Genomic DNA, 27,364 nt, shown 5'->3' on the forward strand with positions numbered 1-27,364 from the left:
TGCAAAGTATGCTTTCCAACTTGTTCAGTTGCATGCAATAAATCCTGCATTTCTTTGTTTTCTGCAAATTCAGAATTTGCCATCATTTTCTGTTTAAGCAGTGTCATGATATATTGCTGATATTTCAGCATATGAAACTGGTAATTTAAGGCCCTTATATCCAAAGTAGCAGATGTGTAAATCTTTTTTCCCCATCTATCCAGTGCCCTAGAATCCCTGTCAGAGGGGGTAGGGTTTTTTGCAGTAGAAGCCTTGACCCCTTTTGGACACTGAGAAACAGTTTCTGGGTCTGCAATAGGGTTTTTGAAAAGGAATTTATGAGAGTCAGGGACCCTGTAGTATCTGTCCGGCTTAACAGGAGCTGGAGGTAAAGGGTCAGGGGTCAGACTAGACTCCGAGAACACGTCATCTACAATGTCCAACACAGGTGGAATATCTAGAGGCCTGTGTTGAGGTAGTAAAAGGAAGTCTCTGAGCCTTTTCTTAGATTCTGAAAAATCTTGGCTCTCCCAGTGAAAGTGCTCCCTCATGGTATGCAAGTTTTCCCCAAAAGAGTAGTCCTCAGGAGGAGAAGCTGAAGGAATTGATTCTTCAGCATCAGAATCCTCATAGGGGGAAGAGAATATTCCTGATCAGAAGAAATGGAAACCTGATCTGAAGACTCATAGTCTGTCTCTTGTCTAGGCCTCTTATCAGGAGTGGGATGGGAACCCCTGATCAAGGTAATTAAGTCTTTGGCCATCTTGAGCATCTGTTTTTTGGGCATGGAGGCCTGTCCATGTGGCTGGTGAACTTGTTTCTTTGCCTTTAAAGGTGTTTTAGTCTTTGAAGTCGGTTTAATATATAATTGTTTAGGTCTGAATACACCCTCAGAAGCCAATGCCTGCTCAGCGGCTCTGGACCCATCTGAGGGAATAATCTCCGAGGCTCCAATACCTTGAGTTTCCGGCAGCCTGGCCGACTCCACGTGGGAGTCGGTAGCGGCCTGCGACTCTAAAGTAGCGGGCGTCAGGGGCTGCGAAAGTGCCTCACTGAGAACCGGCTTTGGAGAAGCTTCGTCATCGGTTTTGGAACTCGGTTGCCTGTCTTTTTCTTTGTGTTTTTTGTGAACTCCGGTAGTTGGATGGCTATCCGACAACATTGTATAATTAAATCTTCACCCAAAATAGCTTCCTGCAAAACAGTACTGACGCTTGATAGTGCGTTGGTTAAATCTAGCGCAAAACCGACAACTAGCAACGTCGTGGTCAGGGCCTAGGCAAGAAATACAATACGTATTTGCTTCCCACAAGAAATACAATTATTAACTTTTTCTGACATTGGACTAGAGCATGAAAAAAGTTTCCTCAACGGGGTACTTAGCTTTTAATGAAGACTTTGGATCTGAAACTCAAACATGAAAATCTCAGGAGTCGGCCGACCGGCACTTGTGAACTGTTTCTGCTTCGGGCACCACACGGCAAGAAAGACTGAATAAAATGGCATCAGCTGCATATTTTATACCCCTGACGACCTGACGTCAGGGAAGAGGCGACAGCAACCAACGCAGGACCCAAGACTATGGAATTCAGGCCGACTGAGGGCAACCTGCCAGCAAGATAACCCAAATGTAATGACTGCAACAGTGAAACACGAAGAACATCTAGCTTAGACAAGGCGTGAATATCAGGTGCATGTACCAAAAGGAGCATCTAAAAAGATTATGTTGGCATGCATCAGGGAGTGCTGTTCTGTGATTATAAAAACAAAAGCGGCACACTGCATGCACAAACATGTCTTCTAGAATTAATAAAAATGCAAAGCAGTTACGTAAAAAATTGTCATGCTTCCGGCAGGTGTTTCAACTTCATATTTTTATACACAGTTGTACATTCTCTGATAATGCTGCAAAATGCCATTGTACTTTCCTTCTACTTATAAGGGCCTAAAATGTTGCAAGATGCAAAAGTAATTAATTTTTTTCTAGCCACAGTTATAATTTGCTGTAGATGTGGCTCCTTTTAAATGGGTAAGCAGTTCATCTTTAAAATGACTGTCAGCAAAATGACACATGCAGGGACTCAGCTGTATCCTGTGATCACTCTGCAGCTTACTAGTATGAAATAATAAATGTATTAAATGGCACAATCACTACTGTAAAACAACAGGATGAATCTTTACTGCGCTCCTAAAAATCCACCAAAAGAATGCTAGTATAATATATCCGATTATCTTTTTGGTATATACCGTTATTAAGGATTACTTATAATAGAACTGCAACACATTAAAATGGTACCTGCTGAATGGAAAAGTTACTAAGGGCATAAAACGATTGCCAGAATAATCAATGTGGGCTATAGGTCTGAGATAACTGTTGGAAACATTTGTCTGTTTATTTAAATTTGGTTACCAGGGAGGAAAACTGATTAATTACAGGCTCAACCCAGGTCACACCAAAATGGATACAACTATACTTGATTTGTATATTGCATAGTTGTGCAAGTAAACTTTACATTAACAGCAGACGTTTGAGTGATCACTGCAGCAGTAGCCTTAGCTACAGCTGACTAAAAGATGAGTTTAGGTGCAAATCTCTACAGTGCTTTCCTGTCAGGAGTGAGAGAGAGGCTGACACCTGAAAGGACAATGGAACAAAAGAAAAAAAAATGAATGTCCACACACACACTGGCATAAAAAACACACCAAAACACAAGGGGGATGGAGTGAGGGAGCAGCTACTGCAGCAGTGATCATTCGAACATCTCGTGTTATACTAAGCTAAGCTTATACAAGTGTACTATGTTCATCATATTGATCACTGCTACATGAGCCTTATCTAAGGTAATCTACCCATACAAGTAACTACACTTTGGAGGTGGAAGGAGAGGAATCCAGAAGCCCCAGAAAATATTCCTAGCAAAGCTTGATCTGGACATAGAAAAGGAATTAAGCTTACAGCTCTTTGTAAAAGTATGTACAATGTACCAAGTAGCAGCTTCTAGAATACTTCTAAGATCCAACCCTTTCCAAAAAGTCACAGTTGAAGCCAAGGCTCTAGAAGAGTGGTCCTTGACTCTGCCTAGAATTGTTTTGTTATAGTGAGTATAACGAAGGGTAATAACCTTAGACAACCATTTGAAAATAGTCTGTTTTGACACAAGTTGTTCTTTCTTATCTTCACAACAAATAAACAACTGATCAGAAGATCTGAAAGATTTAGTTCTGTCAAGACAGTATCAGAGTTGTCCATGGATATCCAAGGTATGGAACATCCTTTCTCCCTCATGTTTTGGTTCAAGAAAGAAAACAGGCAGATAGATAGTATGGCTTAAACTTAACTATGATACCACTTTAAGCATGAAAGGATTAGTTCTCAAAAAACACTGTCATTATAGAAAATGAGGCAAGGCTGATTTAACCAGAAGAGCTTGCAACTCAGACACCCTTCTTATAGAGGTCAGAGCAATAAATAAAACTGTTTTCCATGTTAACCTCATCTTAGACAAATTAGCTGGTTCAAATGGATTAAGTGTTAAATTCTCTAACAGGAAATTATGATCCCAAGGACAGGCCACCAGTTTTCTTGAAAGGGGTTTTGCATAAGAGGCCTTCAAGAACATTTTGACATGAGACTGCAATGAAAGAGGAGGATCCGTGGTCAAACCAGCTGAAATTCCCAGTATGACAGAGGAATAAAAAAGGCCATATGTTAGTAACTCATGTAAATATTGTAGAACCAGAGAACAACTAGCTTTGAATGGGTGCTGGTTATGTTGTTGGCATCAACTAGAAAACCTTTTTCTATTTGTTAATATATCATTTTCTGGTAGCAGGCTTGCTGCCTACATTAGTACTCTGCTGCAAGTCCTCAGTAAACAGGTGCCTAAAAGGAACTAAGACCCTATCATCCAGGCAATCAGCTACAGCTGATTGATGTCAGGGTGTATCAAACACCTCTGTTCTTGTGTGAGTAGATCTAATCTGTGATAATTGGCCCTGGCCATTTCCAAAATAATGGAGTCACCAGAATGATATTGGAGGATTCCTTCTAAACCTTCAGAAGTACTATGGATATTAGCAGGAAGGATGGAAACGCATACAGGAAAATTCCTGTCCAAGAAAAAGAAACATCAGTCTTCCAGGCCTTCTTGCATGGAGTCATGGAACACTATCTTGCTAGATGATTGTTCAGAGAGGGGGCAAAGAGGTCTACCTGAGGAACTCCCCACAGATGTATCCAACCTTGGAAGACCCCTGATCTAGTCTCCATTTGTAAGGATCTGCCCTGGTCCTGCCCAGCTTGTCTGCCACATAATTTTGCTCTGAAAGAATGTGAGATGCCTACAGAGTCTGAATATACTGTGCAGCTATAACCCAAGCTAACAAGGCTAGTCTGCAAAGGGGATACAACCTCGCTTCCCTTGCTTGTTGATGTACTACATAACTGTGGTACTGTCTGTAACCACTTGAGGTTCTGGGGGTCAAAGATAGGTCGTAGATGAGTGTCTTGATCAGGGCAAGCATTTCTTAGATATTTATGTGCTTGCTTCTGTCCTTGGTGTTCCGCACCCCCTGCACTTGTAGCCCTCCTGAAACTGTTGCCCATGCAAAGTCCAAAACATCTGTGGTAACTGACTGCTTTGGAGCAGGAAGGGGGAAGGGGAGACCTAGACTTAAGGGTCTATTTCTAAGGTTTTCCACTCAGACTTTTATCACTGTGATGGAGTACCTCAGGATTTTGCACCTCATGGCATCTGAGATTTCAGATACCACTGTAGCTTTCTCATGTGGAGTCTTGCCATGGATATCATGACAATCACAGATGCCATGAGGTGCAAAATCCTGAGGTATTCCTTCACAGTGATAGAAGTATGAGTGGAAAACCTTAGAAATAGATCTAAATAAGGATCTATTTTTTCCTACAGAAGAAAAGCTCTTTGAACTGACTTGTCTAGTTAACATCCCAAGAACACAATCCTGTGTGAAGGAGTCGTGACTTTTGAATATTCTCTTTGAATCCCAGCTTCTGTAACATCTCTCACCCGAAACAGATAAGCTAGATGTCTAAATATGGATACCATGTAGCCTGCAGTGAGCTATAATGGAACCAGATACTTTGGGAATGCTCTTGGGACAGGGAATAGTCTAAAGGGTAAGGCAGAGAATGGATAATGTGAGCACAGAAAAACTTAAGAAGTGTCTGAAGTCTGGATGAATAGGGATGTGATAAACATATTTTAAGCCAAGTGTCAGGAAAGTGAAAGGGGAAGAGTTAACAGGTTATGAAGTGACATTTTACATTTGAGCACTATCACAAACAGGTTTAGCAAAGAAAGATCCAGAACTGGTTTCCAAGAATTTTCTTACTTTTGGACTAGGGACATACTGAATAAAAACCCTTCCCAACCTGGGAAGGAGGAATTGGTTTCATCACTCCTTGGGACAGTAGTATGATGATAAAGAACTGGTAGAAACAAAACAGTCTCATCTGCTGGATGAGGAATTCTCTGGAAAGGAGGAATTTCCTCCCACTGTCAACTATAACCTGGCTGAAAGTTTCAGACAAATAGGCTCTGAAAATCAATCTGTTGCCAAGGAGAAAAAAGAAGATACAAACTTTCTAGGAAAAAATAGGGGGGGGGGTTCACAAGGTCTCTTGAACAGTCATTCAGACTTGTTGGACTGTCCTTGCTTTTGGGAGGTGCGAGATTATTTTATGGAACCTCCTTGTCATTTCATCATTAATATCGGTTTACCTAAATTAGGTTGAGGTCATTTATTCTGTTTTTTAACAAAATTGGATGAGAACATAGAAAATCCCTTGGAAAAGGACGGCTAAAAAAATCTTAGAGATTCCCTGGATCAGCTTGCTCCTTTCACCACACATTTTGATGACCTCTGCATGCAGGAGAGGGGACAAACACAATCTCTATTCAACGCAGAATTTAAAATGTTATTTTTTATCATCAGGGAGGTTCTGGGAAATGCAGCCATGCAAACCTTAAAATAGTACCAGTGGCCACAGCCCTGGAAGTAGTAGAGTCATACACACACTGTAAAAGAGTAATGAATGACCCCTGGAATAGAATAAACTAAGTTATCTAAAGCAGATTTTTCTTCACAAGAAAAAACTGCAGAAAAATATGCTTCATACTTTGACAATTTGTCCAAACTAACATGAGCCTGACAATTCAAAATTCTGAAAATCAAAGTTGCAGAAGTATATACTTCCCCCTATACCCATCAATAATTTTCACATTCTTATCAGGAGAAGTAGGATTGCAATTAACTAAATGCAGTAGGAACTGAAGCCATAGCTGCTGGGCCAGGTTTAGGAATTGTGTACAACAATTTTAAAAAAGACTTACAAACTTTAAATGCATCATATCTGACTTTTTGGATGCAGCTATCAGGAAAATTGCAGGCACTAACACACAGGCCCTAAAGCAGACAGAACAGGAGGAATGCGTATAGGTTCTAGAAATCCTTCTGCAACAACTAATAGCATTTTCTGACAGATTGAGAAAGCTCAGTGTTCTCCCACTGAAACATCTGAACATTCGAGCAATAGTCTCAGAGAAAAATAACATTCACAGGGAGAATAAGAAACTTAGCTCTCCCTCAGAGTCTGAATCAGAAATCAGAGGAGAAAACGCTGCATATTCCAGTTCAGATTCAGAATCTCAAATCTGTTGAGGAAAAGAGGAATCCCTTTTTCTTTTACCAGAAACTTCTTTATAAGGAGGACTTTCAAGATGGCTGCACAATTGAGTAACAGCTCAGCTCTCCCAGTGCGAAAACAGAAACTTAGAGAAAGCCAACAGACCTAGATTTTCTAGGTAAATTTCAGTAAATGGTTACTAAGTGCACTACCTGGATGCCAGAAAAATAAAATGCATAACCCACGAAGGAAATTCAGCAATAAAAGGCAATGAAAAAACACAGACTGGGAAGAGTACTGCAGCTATTCAGAAAAAAGCACTGCAAGCTCCAGACATGACTTCCAGTAATCTAGAGGAAAGTACAAGGAAACTGCACAGAAACCTGACTAAAACAAATGAAACACTGGTGGAGTATATCAGCTCAAATAAAAGGCTGGAAAAACTGGAAGACACTTTAAACAGATATTCATATAAGGTGATAAAAGTGCAAACCTCAGGGCCAAATGAAGAAAAGGCAGGCTGAACATGAGACTACACAAGAACAGATATAAAAAAAAATAATAGAATTAGAGGACAGAGCATGTAGGGAAAAAGTACAGTTTTGTACCTACCATAAACGTAGATGTTCGAGTGTTGACACTGCTGCAGTCATTACATTTGGGTTATCCTGCCGTCAGGTGGTCCCGCAGTCGGCCAGAGTTCCAAAGTCTTGGTCCTATGTCGGTTGCTGTCGCCTCCTCCCTGACGTCAGTGCGACAGGGGTATACAAGATGCAGCAGACGTCATTTTCTTCAGTTTTTCTTGCCCCAGATGTCAGGTGCCCCCATATAGGTAGGCAATTCAAATTGCTAGTAAACAATACCAAAGAAAAGCAAACAACCATTTTTAGTTACCAGCAAATACTCCCCATAGGTAATAAAGGGTAGATGCCCCAGGTAAGTACCAGAAAGTAAGAGGGGAAGGAGGGAGTGTAACCTGGACCGCAGCAGTGCCAACACTCGAACATCTACATTTATGGTAGGTACAAAACTGTACTATGTTCATCGTGTTACACTGCTGCAGTCATTACACTTGGGTGGAATCCCAGATCTGAGGTAGGGAGGCTGGATCTATAAGGCATTAGGGGTGGCTATAAGGCAATGCAGAACAGCAGTGGCGAAGCCAGCTCTGGATTTGGAGTATAAAGGCAAATGGTAATGTTTGGTGAAGGTATGCACAGAACTCCATGTTGCTGCTTCCAAAATATCCTTGGTAGGTACTCCTCTGAGGTAGGCAGTTGAAGTGGCTGTTGCTCTGGTGGAGTGAGATCTAATGCTGCTAGGTACAGGTTTCCCATGGTGGGTATAGCAGAAACGTATACAGTGTCCTATCAATTTTGAAATAGTCTGCTTTGAAATGGCTTTTCCCTGTGCTCCTGCAGCGTATGCTACCAATAATTGCTCAGATTTTCTGAAAGCTTTGGTTTTGTCCAAGTAGAAGCGCAGCTGTCTGTGAATGTCCAAAGAATGTAGTAGTCTCTCCCATTTGTTCTGCGGTTTTGGATAAAAAGTTGGCAAGTGAATTGTTTGGTTTAGAGCCACACTTGATACCACCTTTGGCATAAACGTAGGGTTAGTTCTTAAAGACACCCTGTCCTGGTGGAAGATGAGGAAAGATTCCACTGCCATTAGTGCCTGTAATTCAGAAACTCTTTGTGCTGATGTTATTGCCAGTAGCAGATCAGTTTTCCAAGAGATGTATTTTAATTCTGCTGTGTTAGCTGGCTCAAAAGGAGTTAAAGTTAATTTTTCCAAAACAAAGTTGAGGTCCCAAGTTGGTGCAGGTGCTCTACAGGGTGGTCTTATGTTTTTAGCCCCTCTGAGGTATTGTTTGAGCAAAGTATTAGAAAAAATTGGTGGATCTGTGTTGTAATGAGCAGAGATAGCTGAGGCATGGATCTTGATGGATGAAAAGGACAGGCCCTTGTCCAGCATCTCAGTTAAGTATTGTAGTATCTGAAAAATGTTTGAGACAAGAGGTCAAGGCTGTGCGCTTGGTTCCAGGCACAGAATCTCTTCCATTTATCCGAGTATGCTTTCCTAGTGCTAGGCCTTCTGGCCTCCAGAATGACATCCATAACAGCTTTGGAGAGAGGCATTGCTTGCTTGACTAGGGAATTTTCCATGTAGCTAGGTTTAAGGTCTTTAGCTGGCTGTGAAGTATACGATTGTTGTGCTGTGTCAGCAACTGTGGGATTTGAGGTAAAATCCAGAGTGGTTCTTGTGCTAAGTTCTTTAAGATTGGGTACCAATGCTGGCGTGGCCAGTCTGGTGCAATCAGGATCATTTTCAGCTCTTTCTGCCTGGCTTTTATGAGTACCTTTGGAAGGAGAGGTAAAGGAGGGAAAGCGTATACTTGTAGTTTTTTCCAGCTGAATGAGAGGGCATCCACTTTCCATGCTTGTGGATGGTAGCTCCTTGTGCAGAATTTCTATAATTGGCAGTTCTTTGGGGAAGCAAACGGATCTATGTCCGGGCTCCACCATTTTTGTGTTATCATTCTGAGTACTTGTGGGTTCAGTTCCCATTCGTGTGGGTCCACAATGTTTCTGCTTAGGTCATCTGCCAGTACGTTTTTCTCTCCTGGCAGGAATTGTGCTTGCAGATGAACTTGGTAGTTTAGAGCTGTGTTCCACAAGGTCATGGCTTGTCTGCAGAGGGGGTAGGAATGTGTGCCCCACTGCTTGTTTATGTACCACATAAATGTGGTGTTGTCTGTCTTTAGTAGTAATTGTCCTGGATGCAGTAGGTCCTTGAAAGCTATAATAGCATTTTGTACAGCTAGCATCTTTTTTTTGACTGATGTGGATATGTCTTTGCTCTGAGGGCCACTCGCCTTGGATACATTTTCCTGCCATGTGTGCCCCCCAGGCGTAATCTGATGCATCTGTTGTCAGTGTCTGCCTGGCTGTGGGTTGAGTGAAAGGCTGTCCCTTGTTGAGGTGACAAGTTTGTGCCCACCATCGAAACTCCTGTTGTAGGCAAGGAATTAGTGGTATAACGGTTTCCAAACTTTGACACTGTTGAGACCATACGCTCTTTAGGTACCATTGTAGTTTCCACATATGCAGTCTGGCATATGGAATTAGTAGTATGCAAGATGCCACGTAACCCAAGGCCTGCAGAATTTTTCTTGCAGGGAGTTGGGTCTTTGTTGCCATTAATTGAAAATATTGAGTCAGTTGTCCTTGCTTGTCTGGCATGAGATAAGCCATCTGGGCCATTGTGTTCAAGCTGGCACTCAGGAATATTATCTGTTGTGAGGGCACTAGTTTTGATTTCTTTTCGTTTACTGTGTACCCCAGGCAACTTAACTTTTTTACGTACGCCAGATGCTTTAGCAGAACGTCCTTGCTCTCTGCTTGAATCAGGCAGTCGTCCAGGTATGGATAAATTTGAATTCCTTTTTGCCTGCAAAATGCAATTACTGGTGCCAGGCACTTTGTGAAGACCCTGGGCGCAGTAGATAAGCCAAAGGGCAGTGCAGAGAATTGATAGTGCATTGGACCAACTAGAAATCTGAGGTATCTTCTGCAGTTTTGTCTGATAGGGACATGCAGGTTATGCCTCTGAGGTCCAAAGTCACGAGCCAAGCTTTCTTGCCCAGCATGGGAAGAAGCTGCTGTAGTGTGAACATCTTGAATTTCGGAACATCCAGGTAAGTGTTTAGTGTAGAAAGGTCCAGAAAGGGTCTCCAGGCTTTGTCCTTTCTGGGAACCAGAAAGAGTAGAGTAAAATCCTTGTCCTTGTTCCTGTGGTGGCACCTTCTGAATAGCTCTCATGTCCATGAGTGCTGTAATTCGTTTTTGAGCCTCTGCCCATTGACTTCTTGGCATTCCTTTTAGCCTTGGCAGGGTGTGAAAATGGAACCTGTAGCCTTGAGATACAATGCAGAGAACCCATTTGTCTTTGGTAATGCAATGCCAGTTGTGATAGAAAAGTGCTAGTTTTCCTCCTAAGGGGGCTGCCAAGAGAGTACTGTTTGGCAGCTGTAGTGGAAAGTTATTGAGGCTGTTTTTTATAAGGTTGAGTCCTGTCTTCCCCTTCTTTCTGGCCTGGTGTGCCCCATTGTCGAGGCCTGTAAGGGCCTTGTGTCTGACCTCTACCTCTTGGACGTCTGTATCTGCCCCTTTGAGGTCTATCTGTGACTGGAAAGGACCAATTCTTTGTTGGCCAATTTCTGCTAAAACGAGGAGGCTGAACCTGTAAGAAATCTTTCACCATTTGCATAGATTTTGCCTTATCCTCCATCTTCTTTAATACCTCCTCTGCCTTAACTCCAAACAGCACATCCCGCTGCAAAGGTGCATCCAATAATCAAACCCACATTGCAAAGTACGTTTTCCCACTTGTTCAGCTGCATGCAATAAATCCTGCATTTCTTTTAAGTTAGGAGGATCTGAATCTGGAAGCATCTTTTGTTTCAACTGAGACATCAAAAATTGTTGATATTTTAGCATGTGAAACTGGCAATTCAAGGCTCTCATTGCTAAAGTTGCAGATGTATATACCCTTCTTTCCCCATCTGTCTAATGCTCTGGAATCTCTGTCAGAGGGGGACTGGGTTTTTTGCTGATGAGGCCTTAATCCCTTTGGGTCCCTGAGAAATAGTTTCAGGGTCAGCAACTGGGCTTTTGTACAGAAATTTGTGAGAATCAGGGACTTTGTAATATCTATCAGGTTTAACTGGGGCTGGGGGTAAGGAGTCAGGGTTCAAACTGGATTCAGAGTACACATCATCCACAATGTCTAAAACTGGCGGGATAGCAAAGGGTCTGAGTTGAGGCAATAAAAGGAAGTTTCTGAGTCTTTTCTTGGATTCTGAGTAATCCTGACCTTCCCAGTGGAAATGCTCCTTCATGGTACGTAAGGTCTCCCCAAAGGAGTAATCCTCAGGTGGAGGTGCTGATGGAATTGATTCAATCCTCATAAAGGGGTAAAGAATAACCGAGGTCCGAGGAAGAGTCTGAGGAAATGGACACCTGGTCAGAAGATTCATAGTCTGCATCCTGTCTGGGCCTTTTATCAGGAGGGGGATGGAACCCCCTGATCAGGGTGATTAGGTCCTCGGCCATTTTTAGCAATTGTTTCTTAGGCATGGAAGCCTGTCTGGGAGAGAGTTGTGTCTGTTTCTTTGCTTTTAAGGGAGGTTTAGACTTAACAGAGGGTTTAATGGTTAACTGGGTAGGTCTGAAAACACCCTCTATAGCTGTGGATTGCTCAGCTACTTCGGTTCCCTCTGTAGGTTTAGGATCAGTAAGCTGAAGACCAAGAGTGCCCGAAGGCCCAGCCAGCTCCACGTGGGAGTCGGAGGCAGTCTGTGGGTCTGTATAAACAGTCGTCAAGGGCTGCGTAGGCGCCTCGCTGAAAACTGGAGAACTGGCGACCGGCCTAGAAGAGGCCTCTTCGTCAGTTTTGGGCCTCAGATGCCTGTCCTTGTCCTTGCACTTTTTATGCATTGCGTTTGTCGGAATTTCTGACGGCATGGTGTAATTGAATTTTCTACCGAAATAATGTCGGGCAAAATCAAACAGACGTTTAATGGTGTGCTTGTTAAACCTAGCACAAAACCAACAACCAGTGACGTCGTGGTCAGGGCCTAGGCATGGAATACAATAGGAGTGGAAATCCTTATGAGGTATTTGCTTCCCACAAGAAATACAGTTATTAACTTTTACTGACATTGGTCTGAGGCAAGAAAAAGTTTCCCCAACGTGGTATTTAGCTCTTTTAGAAGACTTCGTTTCTGGATTCAGAAGGAAAATCTCAGGAGTCGGACGACCGGCACTTGCGAATTGCTTCTGCTTCGGGCACCACGCGGCAAGAAAGACTGAAGAAAATGGCATCGGCTGCATCTTATATACCCCTGTTGCTCTGACGTCAAGGAGGAGGCGACAGCAACCGACGCCGGACCAAGACTTTGGAACTCTGGCCGACTGCGGGACCACCTGACGGCAGGATAACCCAAATGTAATGACTGCAGCAGTGTAACACGATGAACATCCTGAGATTTTCTGCTGTACCTGAGAAGCTGGAAGGAACAGATTATTAACTTTATGAAAGCACAAATAAGCAACTGGACTGGTATTACACAATAGGAATTTTAACTGAAAGGGCACATTGTGTGTATACTCCAAACCTGGCTATGAGATAACAACTTAGACTTTTAATAGAAAAGATGAAATCTCACCAGCAGGAGATGACTCTGACAAAACTGTGGCAGAAGGACAGAGTACTAAAACTGGGAAACAGCAGAGTATTTGTAGAGAATGACTACCCATTATACACCAGGCAGAAGAGAAGTACTGTACATTCATTATGTTATTCAGGGAATGTCAAGAAGCGGAGTGAGATTCAAACTGCTGTAACCAGCTATCTTCAAAATATTTTTCCCTGGAGGAACAAAATAATTTTTTGGATGAAGTATATGCCAAGGAAGAAATATAAAAGTTTGTCCAGCAAAAACTGAGCTGTGAAACAGAAAGATTCTGCTTCTTGTTCTTCAGGTAAAGAACAGACAGAGACTGTGCCAGTGAAACATTTTCCAGTGGTTCAACAGACAATGCTTGAAAGAGGGGAAAAAAAAGCACAAGAGTTGACTAGAACAACCCAGAGTATATTGATAATGAAGCATATACAGGGTTTGGGAGTTGCAGATGTACAGGAATAGAACAAAATAATCTGGAACTATTGGATTTTCTTGGACTTTGCTAAACTTGTAGGGGACTTAAACATATGCCCTACTTCCTGTCATAAATCTTAGGAGAATAAAATCCATAACTTGGAAATTGACAAATGTGGGATTAGAAAGCAAAAATTATTTTTGTGAAACATGACAAAACAAGAAAATCCAGAAATGATGGACTTTTTTGGACTCTGTTAAACTTGCAGGGGACTCTAAAGCATATGCCCTACTTCATGTCATTAATGTTTGGCAAAATACTCCGGAGGTGGGAAGAGGAGGGAGAAAGTTAACTGCAAGTAAAACACAATTTTCTTAATAGTATTATTTTGATAGTGTATGATTCTTCTTTGCATGTTATAAACTCTAATGGGGATACTAATGTAAAGAGGTACTCCTGATTTATCTTTTTTTCCCTTTCTCCGTACACTTTCTCCTTGTTCAGTTTTAGAAAATGTAGAAACTACAAAGTAAAAAAAATCTGGTTAAAGAAGCATGCTAAAAGAAAAATTAGTGTGCTTTTTCTCATTCTTGCACAGGGAAATAACTGGGTTAAGGCCATTAGCTTAATCTAGAAACCAGTTTTAAGAGAAAGAAAGTACATGAAAAAGAATATTGGTTATTATAAGGCTTTTTTTCTAGTAAACAAAGTTATGCTTGGCAGTTTTGTGTCTGGCTTTCATGTCTCGAGCAGACTATCATATAAAGAGAAATGGCTTGGAGAAAATGTTTTCTGGAAGCTTTCAAGTCTTTTCCCCACTGAAGAGAGCTATCAAGATAAGACAAACACAAACAGCACTTAATAGAACCAGAGGCTGTACTACGCATCTTAAGCATGGATAACCTTTCTGCTAGATTATCTCAAGTCAGTGTGCATGACTGTCAGTTTGGAACATTTGTTCTTATTAGGAGGATAAAACTTTAGTATTTGAAGATGTACATAGTTTTGTGAGTTACGTTAGTGGGCTTTAGGGAGTATTGGGGGTGTGTTTGTATTTTATTTGAGGGTTTTCAATAAAACCAAGTTCTATAAGCTGCAACATAGGTTCAAATGGACATTACAACTTAACTGTATAAAAGATTAACCTGCCAAACAGTACATGCATATAACACAAAAGCTGAAACTAGACATATAACAAAAAAAGCTATTATACATAAAAGGTGGTAATAATTTTCCAAGAATATGATGCTTTATATAATGTCTTTAAATGTTAATTGTCTCACAGATAAAAAGAAAAAAAAGAGTAGTGAACTATATTTAAAAATGTAGCCTGCAAATAGCTATGCTACAGGAGACACATTTGGAAAGAACTCAACACGAGAATTTGATAAAGAAAGGTTTTTAGGATGGTTATTCAGCAGAATACCTGGGGCAAAAGAAGAGACGAGTACTTATATTTACTGCAAGAGAAACTCCAATAGTGATAGAAGAGGATAAAAGGACAATAATGGCAGAGTTGTTGTACTAAGGGGCTACTGGCAAGGGAGGAGTATTACACTATCATGTATTTATATTCCACCGATAATGGGTCTATTTTATGGATTCACTTCATAACACTGAAAACTCAAAACACTGAAAATAAGAAAAGTTCATAATATAGAAGATCAAAACACTGAAAACTCAAAACACTGAAAATGAGAAAAGTTCATAATATAGAAGATCAAAACACTGAAAACTCAAAACACTGAAAATGAGAAAAGTTCATAATATATAAGACCAAAACACTGAAACTTCAAAACACTGAAACTTCAAAACACTGAAACTTCAAAACACTGAAACTTCAAAACACTGAAACTTCAAAACACTGAAACTTCAAAACACTGAAACTTCAAAACACTGAAACTTCAAAACACTGAAACTTCAAAACACTGAAACTTCAAAACACTGAAACTTCAAAACACTGAAACTTCAAAACACTGAAACTTCAAAACACTGAAACTTCAAAACACTGAAAACACATATCATACATATACTGAGTTTAAACAACAAAAATCATAGCACTTTCACCAAGTTTAAGCAGGGGGGGCAAGCCCCCCTGCACTCCACATGTGGGGGGCTGCACCCCCCACACCACCTGCTACTTAAATATATCAACTCCAAAATTGCACTTAGTGTAGTGAAATGCAATCGTGGAGTTGATATACATATATATAAGTAGCATGGGGGTGTGGTGGGTGCAGCCCCCACATGGGGGGTGCAGGGGGGCTTGCCCCCCTGTTTACAATTGGTGGAAAGTGCTATGATTTATGTTGTTTAAACTCGGTATATGTATGATATGCGTTTTCAGTGTTTTGAGTTTCAGTGTTTTGAGTTTTCAAGATTTTGAAGTTTGTGTTTTGAGTTTCAGTGTTTTGAAGTAAATCCCTATTTAATATATTCGAATGCTTAAATGTTAGAATCACTAAAGATCGAACTTTAGTGATCAAGCATTTAAATGTTCGAATACATTAAAAATTAATACTTAAAAGAAAAAAGTTAAAGTAAAGGGTTTAAGCAGGGGAACCCCCCCCCTGCACCCCCACGTGGGGGGTTGTGCCCCCCCTACTTAAAAATACCAACTACGAGATCGCACTTCAGTGTGCTACAGTGCAGAAATGGAAAAGTTCCCATTCCTTACACTGTAGTGTGATCTTGGAGTTGGTATATTTAAGTAGCGGGGGTGTGGGAAGTGCAGGCGGGCTTGCCGTCCTGCTTACACCCTTTAGTTTTACTTTCTTTTGCTTTTTTTTTTAACCTTTTTAATATATTTGAACATTTAAATGTTTGATCACTAAAGTTCAGTCTTATGTGATGTGAACATTTAAGCACTCGAATACATAAAATAGACCCCCCAAAACTGCTATAAAGAAGCTTAAGAAAATTCTGTTTGAAATAACTGGCTTTCAGCAAGGAATACTACTTACAGGTAGTGAATGGAATTTGATTTGCAACAGTGAAGTTGGCCACAAAGCAGGCCAAAACTTTGCTACCAAGTTAAACCTCTAGCACCGGGCACAGCTGCCAACACCGCACACTTCTATGAAACAGTATAGGTAATGCCAGTACAGGTCTTGACAGATAATTTGACAGACAGAAGGGAAGTTATGGTGCTGATGTTCCTACAGACAACAGCAAGGACTGAGGTCTGAACTGAGCAAGAAGCAATCTGCTAGTCTCTGGGTCATGGTGTGTGGTGGTACTGGCACAGGCATATAGATGACCACAAATGAGAGATTTTACAGGAAAAAGTGCTGAATTATTACTAGTGGGAATGTACCCAATCAAAGATCAATTAAAAAATAGTCCTCAAAGTTATATGTCTTGCACTCTACACAGAAAGATTTTTTTTGGAAAGATGTCTTTAATGTCTTGATTTTTTCCCAAAAGTGCTGGTGCTTTTGCTGATTCTTTGAGGGAATCCTTTAGAGCAACTTCATGAATAAAGGTAGTCATGCTGAAATCAGAGCACATCTCAAAGGATTCTGTATGATGTCCACTCCATAGAACATGAAGCCAGACTGGGTGCAGACTTCCTTTGTAAGATATTGGCCACATTCAAATTGGGTGTAGTTTCACTTAGACAACCTCTCCATGGTGAAAGAAATGTACCACAAGGAAAAAAAAACAGAACATTTTCTTGAAAAACAGAAAAGTAAATAACTATTGAAGAAAGAAATATATCCCTCCTTCCATGAAAAGCAACAGAAATTATATTCAAAACTTCCTTTAGAAATTCCTGCAATGACAATCTCATAAGGAGGCCAGAGGGCCAAAGAAAAGTGTTTAAAACACTTCTTTCAGTGAGTTCCATCTGGTGATAGGATATAATGAACTATTAAGACCCTGCTGTCTGACATTATTTCAAAGAAAACTAATTCAATAGGTGCACTTATGCATTCTGGGTTTTAACATTTACAAAACTGGAAGTGAAAGTAAAAAATGGAGTAGACAAGGCATTTGGAAAGGTGAAACAATACCATTGTACCAGTTATATTTTTTCAATTACTTACTGGTGTGTCTGTGCTAGCAGTAGGCTTGGGGCTCTCCTTCTCAACTTTCTGGTTTTCAGAATTCTAATACAAAACAAGGAAAAAACAAAAACAGTTAATGAGTACTGATGACGACTTTCTAGATACACTACACAAATCCTAGTAAAAATGTCTACAGCTGCAAACCTTTATTTCTCCCTCTGTGGATTCCTCTGATGACTTCAGTTTTATCCAGCATCTTGCTTGTACTGTGGTTTTTAATCCGCCTCAAAAGCCATTTTCTGTTATGTCCATAGACTCAATGTCAGTGGACACAAATGGTATACCTGGTATACCTGACAGAACATTCTGAAAATGTACCAGTTGCTTTTACACCCAAAATCCTGCTTTTTGATGAAGTAAACTACTATGTGCCTAAGGCATGGAAGAAATTTATTTCACCCACTACTAACACCAATAGACTAATATTTTTTGTTCTGGCAGACTGCTCCTTTGACTGACTTTCATACCTTTAACTGGCATAAGTCATATGTAGGCATGATTATTAGAAATGTAACTAAGGCAGTTATCTGCTTTTTTAATATAAATGTTGCCATTTTTTCATTAAATAAGAGAAAGAAGAACAAAGGACAACTAAAGAAAATGGGAAAATGGAAAAGGTTACTGGTATACATCAAAAGTGAGAAGCAAAAGTTTTGCTTCTAGTACGTGGTACTGGTGTACATCAAAAGTGAGAAGCAAAAGTTTTGCTTCTAGTACGTGGTTTCAAGACAAATAACAGCAATGGTAAGTACTACTTCAAGGAAACCTATTTTTTTTTCAGAAAATGAGTATTAGTTCAACCAGAACCTGATACTGACAACCACAAAAAAGGTTCCCTTTAAACAATGTATGGGATTTGGGAATCTTTGTGGTCAAGCTAATCCTGACCCTAAATTTTGTAGCATACCAAGAAAAAAGCAGTAAAAAAGCCAAATACTAGCTTAAGAGGGAAAGTATCTGACTTCCAAGATGGCTGCACACTGAGTAAGAACTTAATTTAATCTCTTCCAGTACGAGTACAGAAACCCTGAAGAGAGCCAGTGAACTTGCTTTTGTGGCTAAATATCAGTAAATGGCTAGTAACTGCACTACTTGGATGTCAGCACAAAAGAAATTCTGAGAACCTGAAAGAAAAATCAATCAAAAAGGTGAGCTCACTGATTGGGAAGAATTCTGCAGCTGTCCAGCAAAAAGCAGTGCAAGCTCCACCTTGACTTCCAATAACCTAGAGGAAAATACAAGTCAAATGTACTCAGACCGGATTAAAATAAATGAAGCCCTGAAGGAGTATATCAACTCAAATAACAAAAGGCTGGAAAAAAATGAAGCTTCAAACAGATATTCAAATGAGGTCATAAAACAGCAAATATCAGAGGTCAAAATGAAGAAAAAGTACAGTTTTGTACCTACCATAAATGTAGATGTTCGAAGATCCACATTGCTGCAGTCCTTACACTTGGGTAGTCCGCTGTCCTCGGTCGGCCCGAATACCAAAGTATAAGGCTGACGTCGGTCAAGGCGCATTAGACTGACGTCAGGACGTCAGGGTACAAATGCGCATGACCGACGTCATATCCTCAGTCTTTTCTTGCCCCAGATGTCAGAAGACCCTAAAAGGAAAGGCCAAAACCAAAAAACAGCAACCAACCAACCAACCACCCTTGCACTAATAATATGTACAATATATACAAAATTTACAACCCAACCCACACAACCGCCTCTAACTACAGAGGGGAAGGAGGGAGGGTAAATTGGACTGCAGCAATGTGGATCTTCGAACATCTATATTTATGGTAGGTACAAAACTATACTATGTTCTTCATCTCACATTGCTGCAGTCCTTACACTTGGGTAGAATCCCAAAGCAGAGGTAAGGGAGGATGGCAAAACTATAAAGAAGCAGGAGCTGCCAAAATGCCCTGTAAAATAGCAGTGGCAAAACCAGCCCTAGATTTAGAGTAAAGAGGAAGGTGGTAATGCTTAGAGAAAGTATGCACTGAACTCCAAGTAGCTGCCTCCAAAATATCCTTAGTTGCCACCCCCCTTAAAAATGCTGTCGAAGTGGCAGTAGCCCTAGTGGAATGAGGCCTAATCCCAGCTGGAATCTCCTTGCCATGATGGGAATAACAGAAAGCATTGCAAAACCCAATCCACTTAGAAATAGTTTGTTTTGACACAGGCTTGCCCTGAGAACTCAAAGCAAAAGAAACAAACAACTGCTGAGACTGCCTGAACCCCTTAGTCTTGCTTAAATAATAACGCAACTGCCTGTGTACATCTAAAGTGTGCAAAATCTTTTCCCCTTTATTTTGGGGATTTGCATAAAAAGTAGGCAAATGAATAGTTTGGTTTAAAGCCACACTAGAAACCACTTTAGGCATAAAGGAAGGATTAGTACGTAAAGATACCCTATCCTTATGGAAAATTACGAAAGGCTCAACCGCCATAAGGGCCTGCAATTCAGAAACCCTTCTTGCAGAGGTAATGGCCAACAAAAAAGCAGTCTTCCATGACAAATATTTCAACTCAGCGGTAGCTGCAGGCTCAAAAGGTTGTAGAGTGAGTTTCTCCAACACAAAATTGAGATCCCAAGCAGGAGTAGGAGCTCTACGGGGGTCTTATATTCTTTGCCCCTCTAAGAAATTGCTTGAACAAAGGATGAGAAAACAATGGTGGGTCACAGTCATAGTGAGCTGAAATTGCTGCAGCATGAACCTTAATGGAAGAGAAAGACAAACCTTTGTCCAATAACTCAGTAAGATATTGAAGAGCCACACTTAAATTAGGCTCAGAAACATCAAAATCCTTTGCTGCACTCCAAAATAAAAATCTCTTCCATTTTTCTCGACACTTTCCTTGTACTAGGCCTTCTAGCTTCCAAAATCACATTCAAAACTTGCTGTGGAAGTTGAGACCTTCTATGGTTCAAAACAGAATATGCCAGGCTGTTAGGTGAAGAGAGTGAAGCTTGACATTGAGTAAATGACTGTCCTCCTGAGACAACAGGTGTGGAATCGAAGGTAAAGGCCATGGAGGCTTCCTTACCAGACTTCTCAGTAATGGGTACCAGTGCTGTCGAGGCCAATCTGGAGCTATTAAAATCATCCTTGGTTTGTCCTGTCTGACCTTTAGAAGTACCTTTGGGAGGAGAGGCAGAGGTGGAAAGGCATACACATGAAGATTTTTCCAACTGAAAGAAAGAGCATCCACTTTCCAAGCTGTGGGATGAAACCTTTTCGTGCAAAACTTTGGCAGCTGGTGGTTTAGTGGAGAAGCGAACAGATCTATGTCTGGAGTTCCCCATGACACTGTCAATTTCTGAAATACATGAGGATCCAATTTCCACTCGTGGGGATCCATGATTTGTCTGCTTAACACATCTGCTAAGGAGTTCTGTGCTCCCGGCAGAAACCTTGCCTGAAGATTTAGTTGTAAACTGAGAGCAGTCTCCCACAAAATCATTGCTTGCCTGCATAGAGGATAAGAATGTGTTCCCCCTTGCTTGTTGATGTACCACATGACAGTTGTGTTGTCTGTTAGAATCAACACCTGCCCTGGAAGAAGTAAATCTTTGAAAGCCATTAATGCAAACTGGACTGCTAACATCTCCTTCAAGTTGATATGTAGATGTTGTAGTCTGGCAGGCCACTTGTCTTGTATCCACTTTCCATTCAGATGAGCTCCCCAAGCTTTGTCTGAGGCATCTGTCGTTAGAATCCGACTCGCCTCTGGCCGGGTCACAGAGAGTCCCTTGTTTAGGTGACATTCCTGAGCCCACCACAACAATTCCTTTTGAATGCAAGGTATTATTTGAATGACAGTGTCCAGATCCTGGCAGTGCTGAGTCCATACATTTTTGAGATACCATTGTAACTTCCTCATATGCAGTTTGGCATTGGGAAGCACCAGAATACAAGATGCCATGAACCCCAAGGCTTGAAGGACTGTCCTTGCAGTCAGCCTGGACTGATGAGACAATTGATGAAAGTAAAGGGAAAGATTCTTTTGTTTGTCCGGGGTCAAAAGGCCATCTGGGATGCTGTATTCAGTCTTACACCTAGAAAGCACATGTCCTGAGAGGGTACTAGACTGGACTTTATTTCGTTCACAGAATACCCCAGGCATCTTAGCACTGCTATCACATATTCCAAATGATGAAGAAGCTCGTCCTTTCCTGGAGCCAGAATCAGGCAATCGTCCAAATAAGGATAGATCTGTATTCCTTTTAGCCTGAGGAAAGCTATCACTGGAGCCAGAACTTTTGTAAACACTCTGGGCGCAGTAGATAAGCCAAAGGGCAATGCAGAGAACTGATAATGAGAAGTCCCAGCCCGAAAACGCAGATACTTCCTGCAACTCAGTCTGATAGGAACATGAAGGTAAGCCTCCTTGAGATCCAAAGTTACCATCCAATGATCTTTGCCCAGCAGAGGTAAAAGCTGTTGTAGCGTCAACATTTTGAACTTGGGAATGTCCAGATAAGTGTTGAGGGTAGATAAATCCAAAATTGGTCTCCACGTGCTCCCTTTCTTTGGTACTAGGAACAGGCGAGAATAAAATCCTAGGCCCACTTCTGGCATAGGGACCGGCTGTATGGCCCCTATTTGAAGTAACAGAGAAATTTGTTTGTGAGCCTCTATTCTTTGTTGAGGAGGAACGTCTGGCATGCCTTTGAAAGGAGGCAAGGTATGGAAATAAAACCTGTAACCGTGGTGTATGATATCCAATACCCATTTGTCTTGGGTAATCAAACTCCAATTTTCCTTGAAAAGTGCCAACCTTCCCCCCAAAGGTGCTGCCAGACGAGAAGGCTCTGGCAGCTGAAAAGGTAGGTCATTGGGTCTGTTTACGAAAGGACTGACCCCTGCCCTCACCCGAAGACTGTGCAGGTGAACTCCCTGTTCTAGGCCTAAAAGAGCCTTGAGCTCTGCCCCTACCACGTCTAGACCTACCCCTAGACTGGGAATCATAAGAAGGATACGTCCACCCCTTGGTAGGCCAATTTCTACTAAACTTTGGAGGCTGAACCTGCAAAAAATCTTTAACAGTCTGCATAGACTTAGCCTTGTCTTCCATTTTCTTTAAGACTGCTTCAACAGGAGAACCAAACAACACATCAGATTGTAAAGGAGCATCTAAAATCCTTGTCTTAACATGCTCAGATAAATTCTGATCCCTCAGCCAGGCGTGCCTTGAAGAACAGACCCAGTGGCAGCCACCCTAGACGAGGCCTGTACAGCATCAAAACCACATTGCAAAGAATGCTTACCCACCTGTTCAGAAACATGTACTAAATCTTGTAACTCTTTACACTCAATACCTTCCGCCAGAGCATCTACCTTAGACTTCAATTGTGAAAGGAGATAGTTTTGGTATTTCAACATGTGAAATTGGCAATTCAAAGCCCTCATAGCTAGTGTGGAAGAAGTATAAACTTTCTTTCCCCATCTATCCAAAGCCCTTGCCTCTTTATCTGGAGGAACCGGATTTTTAACAACAGAAGCCTTAACACCTTTAGGCCCCTGACTAACAGTTTCTGGGTCTGCCCTAGGACTCTTAAAAAGATACTTATGAGCTTCAGGCACCCTGTAATACCTATCCGGTTTAACAGGAGCAGGAGGCAAAGAATCAGGATTAAGAGAAGCCTCTGCAAAAACATCTTCCACCACATCCAGAACAGGAGGTATAGCTAAAGGCCTATGCTGGGGTAAAAACAAAATTCCCTAAGCCTTTTCCTGGAATCAGAGAAGTCCTGACCTTCCCACTTAAAATGCTCCCTCATGGAATGAAGAGTCTCAGAAAAAGAAAAATCCTCAGGAGGAGAAGCAGAAGGAGTAGAATCATCCACATCAGAATCAGAATAAGGAGAATACTCCTGCAAGTCTTCAGCAAGACTCTGAAACATCCGAAGCCTGCTCAAAACTCCCAAGCTCAGGTTCCACCCTAGGTCTCTTATCAGGAGGGGGCATAGAACCTCTAATCAAAGTAATCAAATCTTCTGCCATTTTAAGCATATGCTTCTTGGGCACAGTCCCTGAAGAACTAGGGGTGACACCAACTGAAGCTAAACCTGGCCTGCCTCTGGGAGAAGCCTTGGAAACAGAAGGAGAGGGCCTAACCACCTTAGGAAGGGAGGGGAGTACAGCAACCTGAGAAGCCCCTTCAGCCTGGCCTACCTCCTGAGAGGCCACATCTTGCAATAACAAAGTCTCTCCCTGGGACTCCAAAGAAACCTCTGGCAGAACCACCGGCTCCACCGAGACCTCTAAAGAACCGGCGTCCGGTACGGACGGTTCTTCTAGCCTAGGCTTTGCTGCTTTGTCCTTGCACTTCTTCGAAGAAGCGGGCGTCGGAGCATCCAACGGCATTTTATAATTGCACCGCTTTCCGAAGACTAACCTGGCACAATCTAATCTTCTCTTTATAGTGCGCTTGTTAAATCTAGCACAAGAGCGACACCCAACAACGTCGTGCTCAGGCCCTAAACAAGGTATACACAAAGTATGATAATCTCTATGCGGTATCTGTTTCCCACAAGAAATACAGTTATTCACTTTTTCTGACATCCGGTAAACCACTGAGGCAAGAAAAAACCAAAATATTCCCCAACGGGGTACTTAGCCAACTTTGATTCGGTCTGAAACTCCGAATTCGAAAAATTTCAGAACGCCAACCGGCACTTGCAACGCTGCTTCTGCATCGGACCATGCGTCAAAAAAGACTGAGGATATGACGTCGGTCATGCGCATTTGTACCCTGACGTCCTGACGTCAGTCTAATGCGCCTTGACCGACGTCAGCCTTATACTTTGGTATTCGGGCCGACCGAGGACAACGGACTACCCAAGTGTAAGGACTGCAGCAATGTGAGATGAAGAACATCGGCTGGATATGAAACAGTTCAAGAAGAGATGCTTCAAAAAATAATAGAATTAGAGGACAGAACACATACGGAAAACCTGAGATTTTCTGCAGTACCAGAGAAGATGGAAGGAATAGACTATTCATTTTATGAAAGCAGAAATAAGCAACTGGACTGGTATTCCACAGCAGGAGCTGTTAATTTAAAGGGCACATTGTATGTTCCAAACCTGGCCATGAGAAAGCACTGCAGACCTTTAATAGTAAAGGTGCAATTCTATCAACAGAAATAGATGATATTGAGAAACTGTGGCAGAAGGATACCATACTAAAAGTACAAGACTGTAGAGTGTTTGTGGAAAATGATTACTAACTGTATACCAAGCAGAAGAGGAGTACATTTATTCCACTAAATCAGACAATGTTGAATAGCAGGCATGAGAATCATGCTGCTGTATCGAAATACTTCCAGAATATTCTTTCCTGGATGATCAAAATCAATTGATGCAAAACATGCTAAGGAGGAAATACAGAAGTCTGCCCAACAAAAAGCGTGCTATGAAACAGAAGTGGACTCTGCTTCTTGTTCTTCTGGTAATAAGGCCGATAGAAGACTAAGCTAGTGAAACCTTTTCCAATGTTTCAAAGGAAAATGCTTAAAAAACAGAAAAAAATTATAAAAAGGAATAATTAGTACAGCACATAAATCTTTGTATGTTAACAAGAGTGTCAATCAGAGAGGAGGTCAGAAAGGATTGGGAAGAGAGAATGGATAAGCAATTCACAAAGAAACAATGAGAAGCTATATGTATGTCTCACAAATATGCAACAAAATCTAAAAAATTTAGGATTTTTGCTTGGAAATGTTTGCATACACATTTTTATTCCCCAAGTAGATTCAAGAGAATTTTTCCTCAAGTAGATAGCAAATGTTGGAGGTGCAATGGGAAAGAAAGAGGTAATTGTGAATATATTTTCTGTGGGTGCAGTGGGTTGACAGACTTTAGGGATTCCCTGTGGGATGCACTGTCAGAGATGCTGGGTGGGCAGATTGGTATGAAGAGGGAGATGATTTTGCTGAGTTATGATACAGAATCAGAATTTTCTAGACATTGTAAGGTCTTGCTGTCTCTACTTATGGTGGCTACCAAAAAAGCAATTACTAAAAAAAGGACATCAAAATCTAAACGAACTACATTAAAAGAAGTGAACACAATAATAGAGATAAAACAACTGGAACTGACATCTTTAGGAAAAAGGTAAGAGCAAAGTGCATATGAAAAAGTGGGAACTGTGGGAACAATACATACAGGTGAGGAATGAGGTTTAAAACAACGCAGGACTTAAACGAGCTACATAATGTTTGACTGAAAATGACTGGGCAGATACGTGATGTATAATGTTTGCAGCTGGGAATGTGACAGTGTGGTTTGTGATGTAAAATGCTTGCAACTAGGACTGTGTCTGTGTGTTTGTTTTCATTTATGTAAATGTATGATTGCTTATGTCTTCAGGATTTGTTTAATAAAAATGTTTCTTCCTTTAAAAAAATAGTTGAGTAGAAGAAACCAGGAGTAACTTGGAAATGAAGCAGAGGCTGGATTTGGAAGATAGAGATCAACAGGAAGAAAACCAGCAACTTGGAAATTGACAAACAAATGTGGGATTACAAAGCATTAATTATATCTGTGAAACATGAGAGAACAAGAAAACCTGACATTACTGGACTTTTCTGACTTTGTTAAACTTGCAAGGGACTCTAAAGCATATGCCCTACTTCATGCCATTAAATGTCTGAAAGAAAATTTAGAAGAGGGGAAGACACAGGAAAGAGTTAACTAAGTAAAAACTTTGTTCTTAACAGTAGTATTTTTATAATGCAAGAATCTGCATGCTAAAAAGTAAAGCTTTCTCAGTTATTTTTGAATAGAGTAATAAAGTAAACAGGTGTGTCAGTTTTTTTTCTTCATCTTCTTTCTGTTTTTCTTTCTCCTTGTAGAGTTTTAAGAAATGTAGGCACTGCAACGTAAAAAAAAGAAGAAAAGTCCGGTCAAAAGAACATGATAAAAGAAAAATTGATGTGCTTTTTCTTACTTTTGCATAGACTTGATTAAGGCTCATGGCTTGATCTAGTAATAAATTTTAAGGGGAAGCAAATACATAAAGAACACTGAATATGATAAAACGTTTTCCTCTTGCAAATAAGTGAGAAAGCAGTCTCCATGGTAGCAATCTGATAAGGAGCAACAAAAACAGGATGCTTCTTTCTTCCAATGGCTTGGAGCTCATCTTTTTTCAATCTAGGAGAGGAATAAAGATAAGACAAAAACAGATTTCTTGGTAGAAGCACAGGCTGCACCATGCATTGTAGCATGGATAACCCTCCTTCTATGTTAATCCAAGTCTGAGTGTGGATGTTAGTTTGATACGATTCTTCTTATTAGGAGGGTTAAACCTCTATATTTGAAGATATGCATAGTTTTGTGTGTTATTATTCAGTTCATAGGTGGGTACTAGGCTATCTGCCCAAAGGCATTTATAAGCCTAGCCAGAATGTGTTGGCTTTCACTGCCCCCTTAGATTAGTTCCCTGTGCCTCTGTCCAGCAGAGCCACTGAAGTGATCCCCGAGGTAAACTTTATTTCCCATCAACTCGTCAAGGTTTCTTTAAAAGAGTGTTAGTGAGGAGCTCTGTCTAATGTTGATTAGGATCTTGTTCCAAAGCATAGGAAGTCTCTGGGACAGGAATCTATCCCCTCCAACACGTCCTATTTATTGTTGCGGTGAGGTTTAGATCCCTAGAGCATGTGGCTCGAGGGGATAAGGTTTTTCTTTAGGTGGAGCATGTCCATCAATTCTGAGTTGGACATGGCCTTGTATGTCAGGCAGAGATCACCTCCGAGTAGGCGGTATGCAACAGAGTACAACTGGAGTTTCTTCAGTCGAGCTGCATAGAGCATCTGTTTGCGGCCATTGATCCTCTTGGTGAGGTACTTCTGTGGTCTTTTCAACTGTTACAAGTGTCTTGTAAGGTACATCCCAAATGAGGGGCTGTACTCTAAGATGGGTCTCATGAGTGATGAGTAGAGAGGCACAATGACCTCTTTTGATCTGGATGTGAACCCTTTTGTGA

General features: G+C 41.1%; 1 protein-coding gene across 1 annotated transcript in view; it reads right to left on the reverse strand.

The window, feature by feature from the left end:
* Positions 1-27,364, reverse strand: part of LOC122804259 (transmembrane protein 87A-like) — a gene marked incomplete in the record, with an annotated part of 1,166,529 nt that overhangs the window by 585,646 nt on the left and 553,519 nt on the right. Inside the window, 1 exon segment of the mRNA XM_044074023.1 lies at positions 17,352-17,414. Within this exon segment, the coding sequence (XP_043929958.1) occupies positions 17,352-17,414 (63 nt within the window).

This window comes from Protopterus annectens, chromosome 6.part0 (genome assembly GCF_019279795.1).
Source record: "Protopterus annectens isolate FY-2018-M chromosome 6.part0, PAN1.0, whole genome shotgun sequence".
NCBI classification, from domain to species: Eukaryota; Metazoa; Chordata; order Ceratodontiformes; family Protopteridae; genus Protopterus; species Protopterus annectens.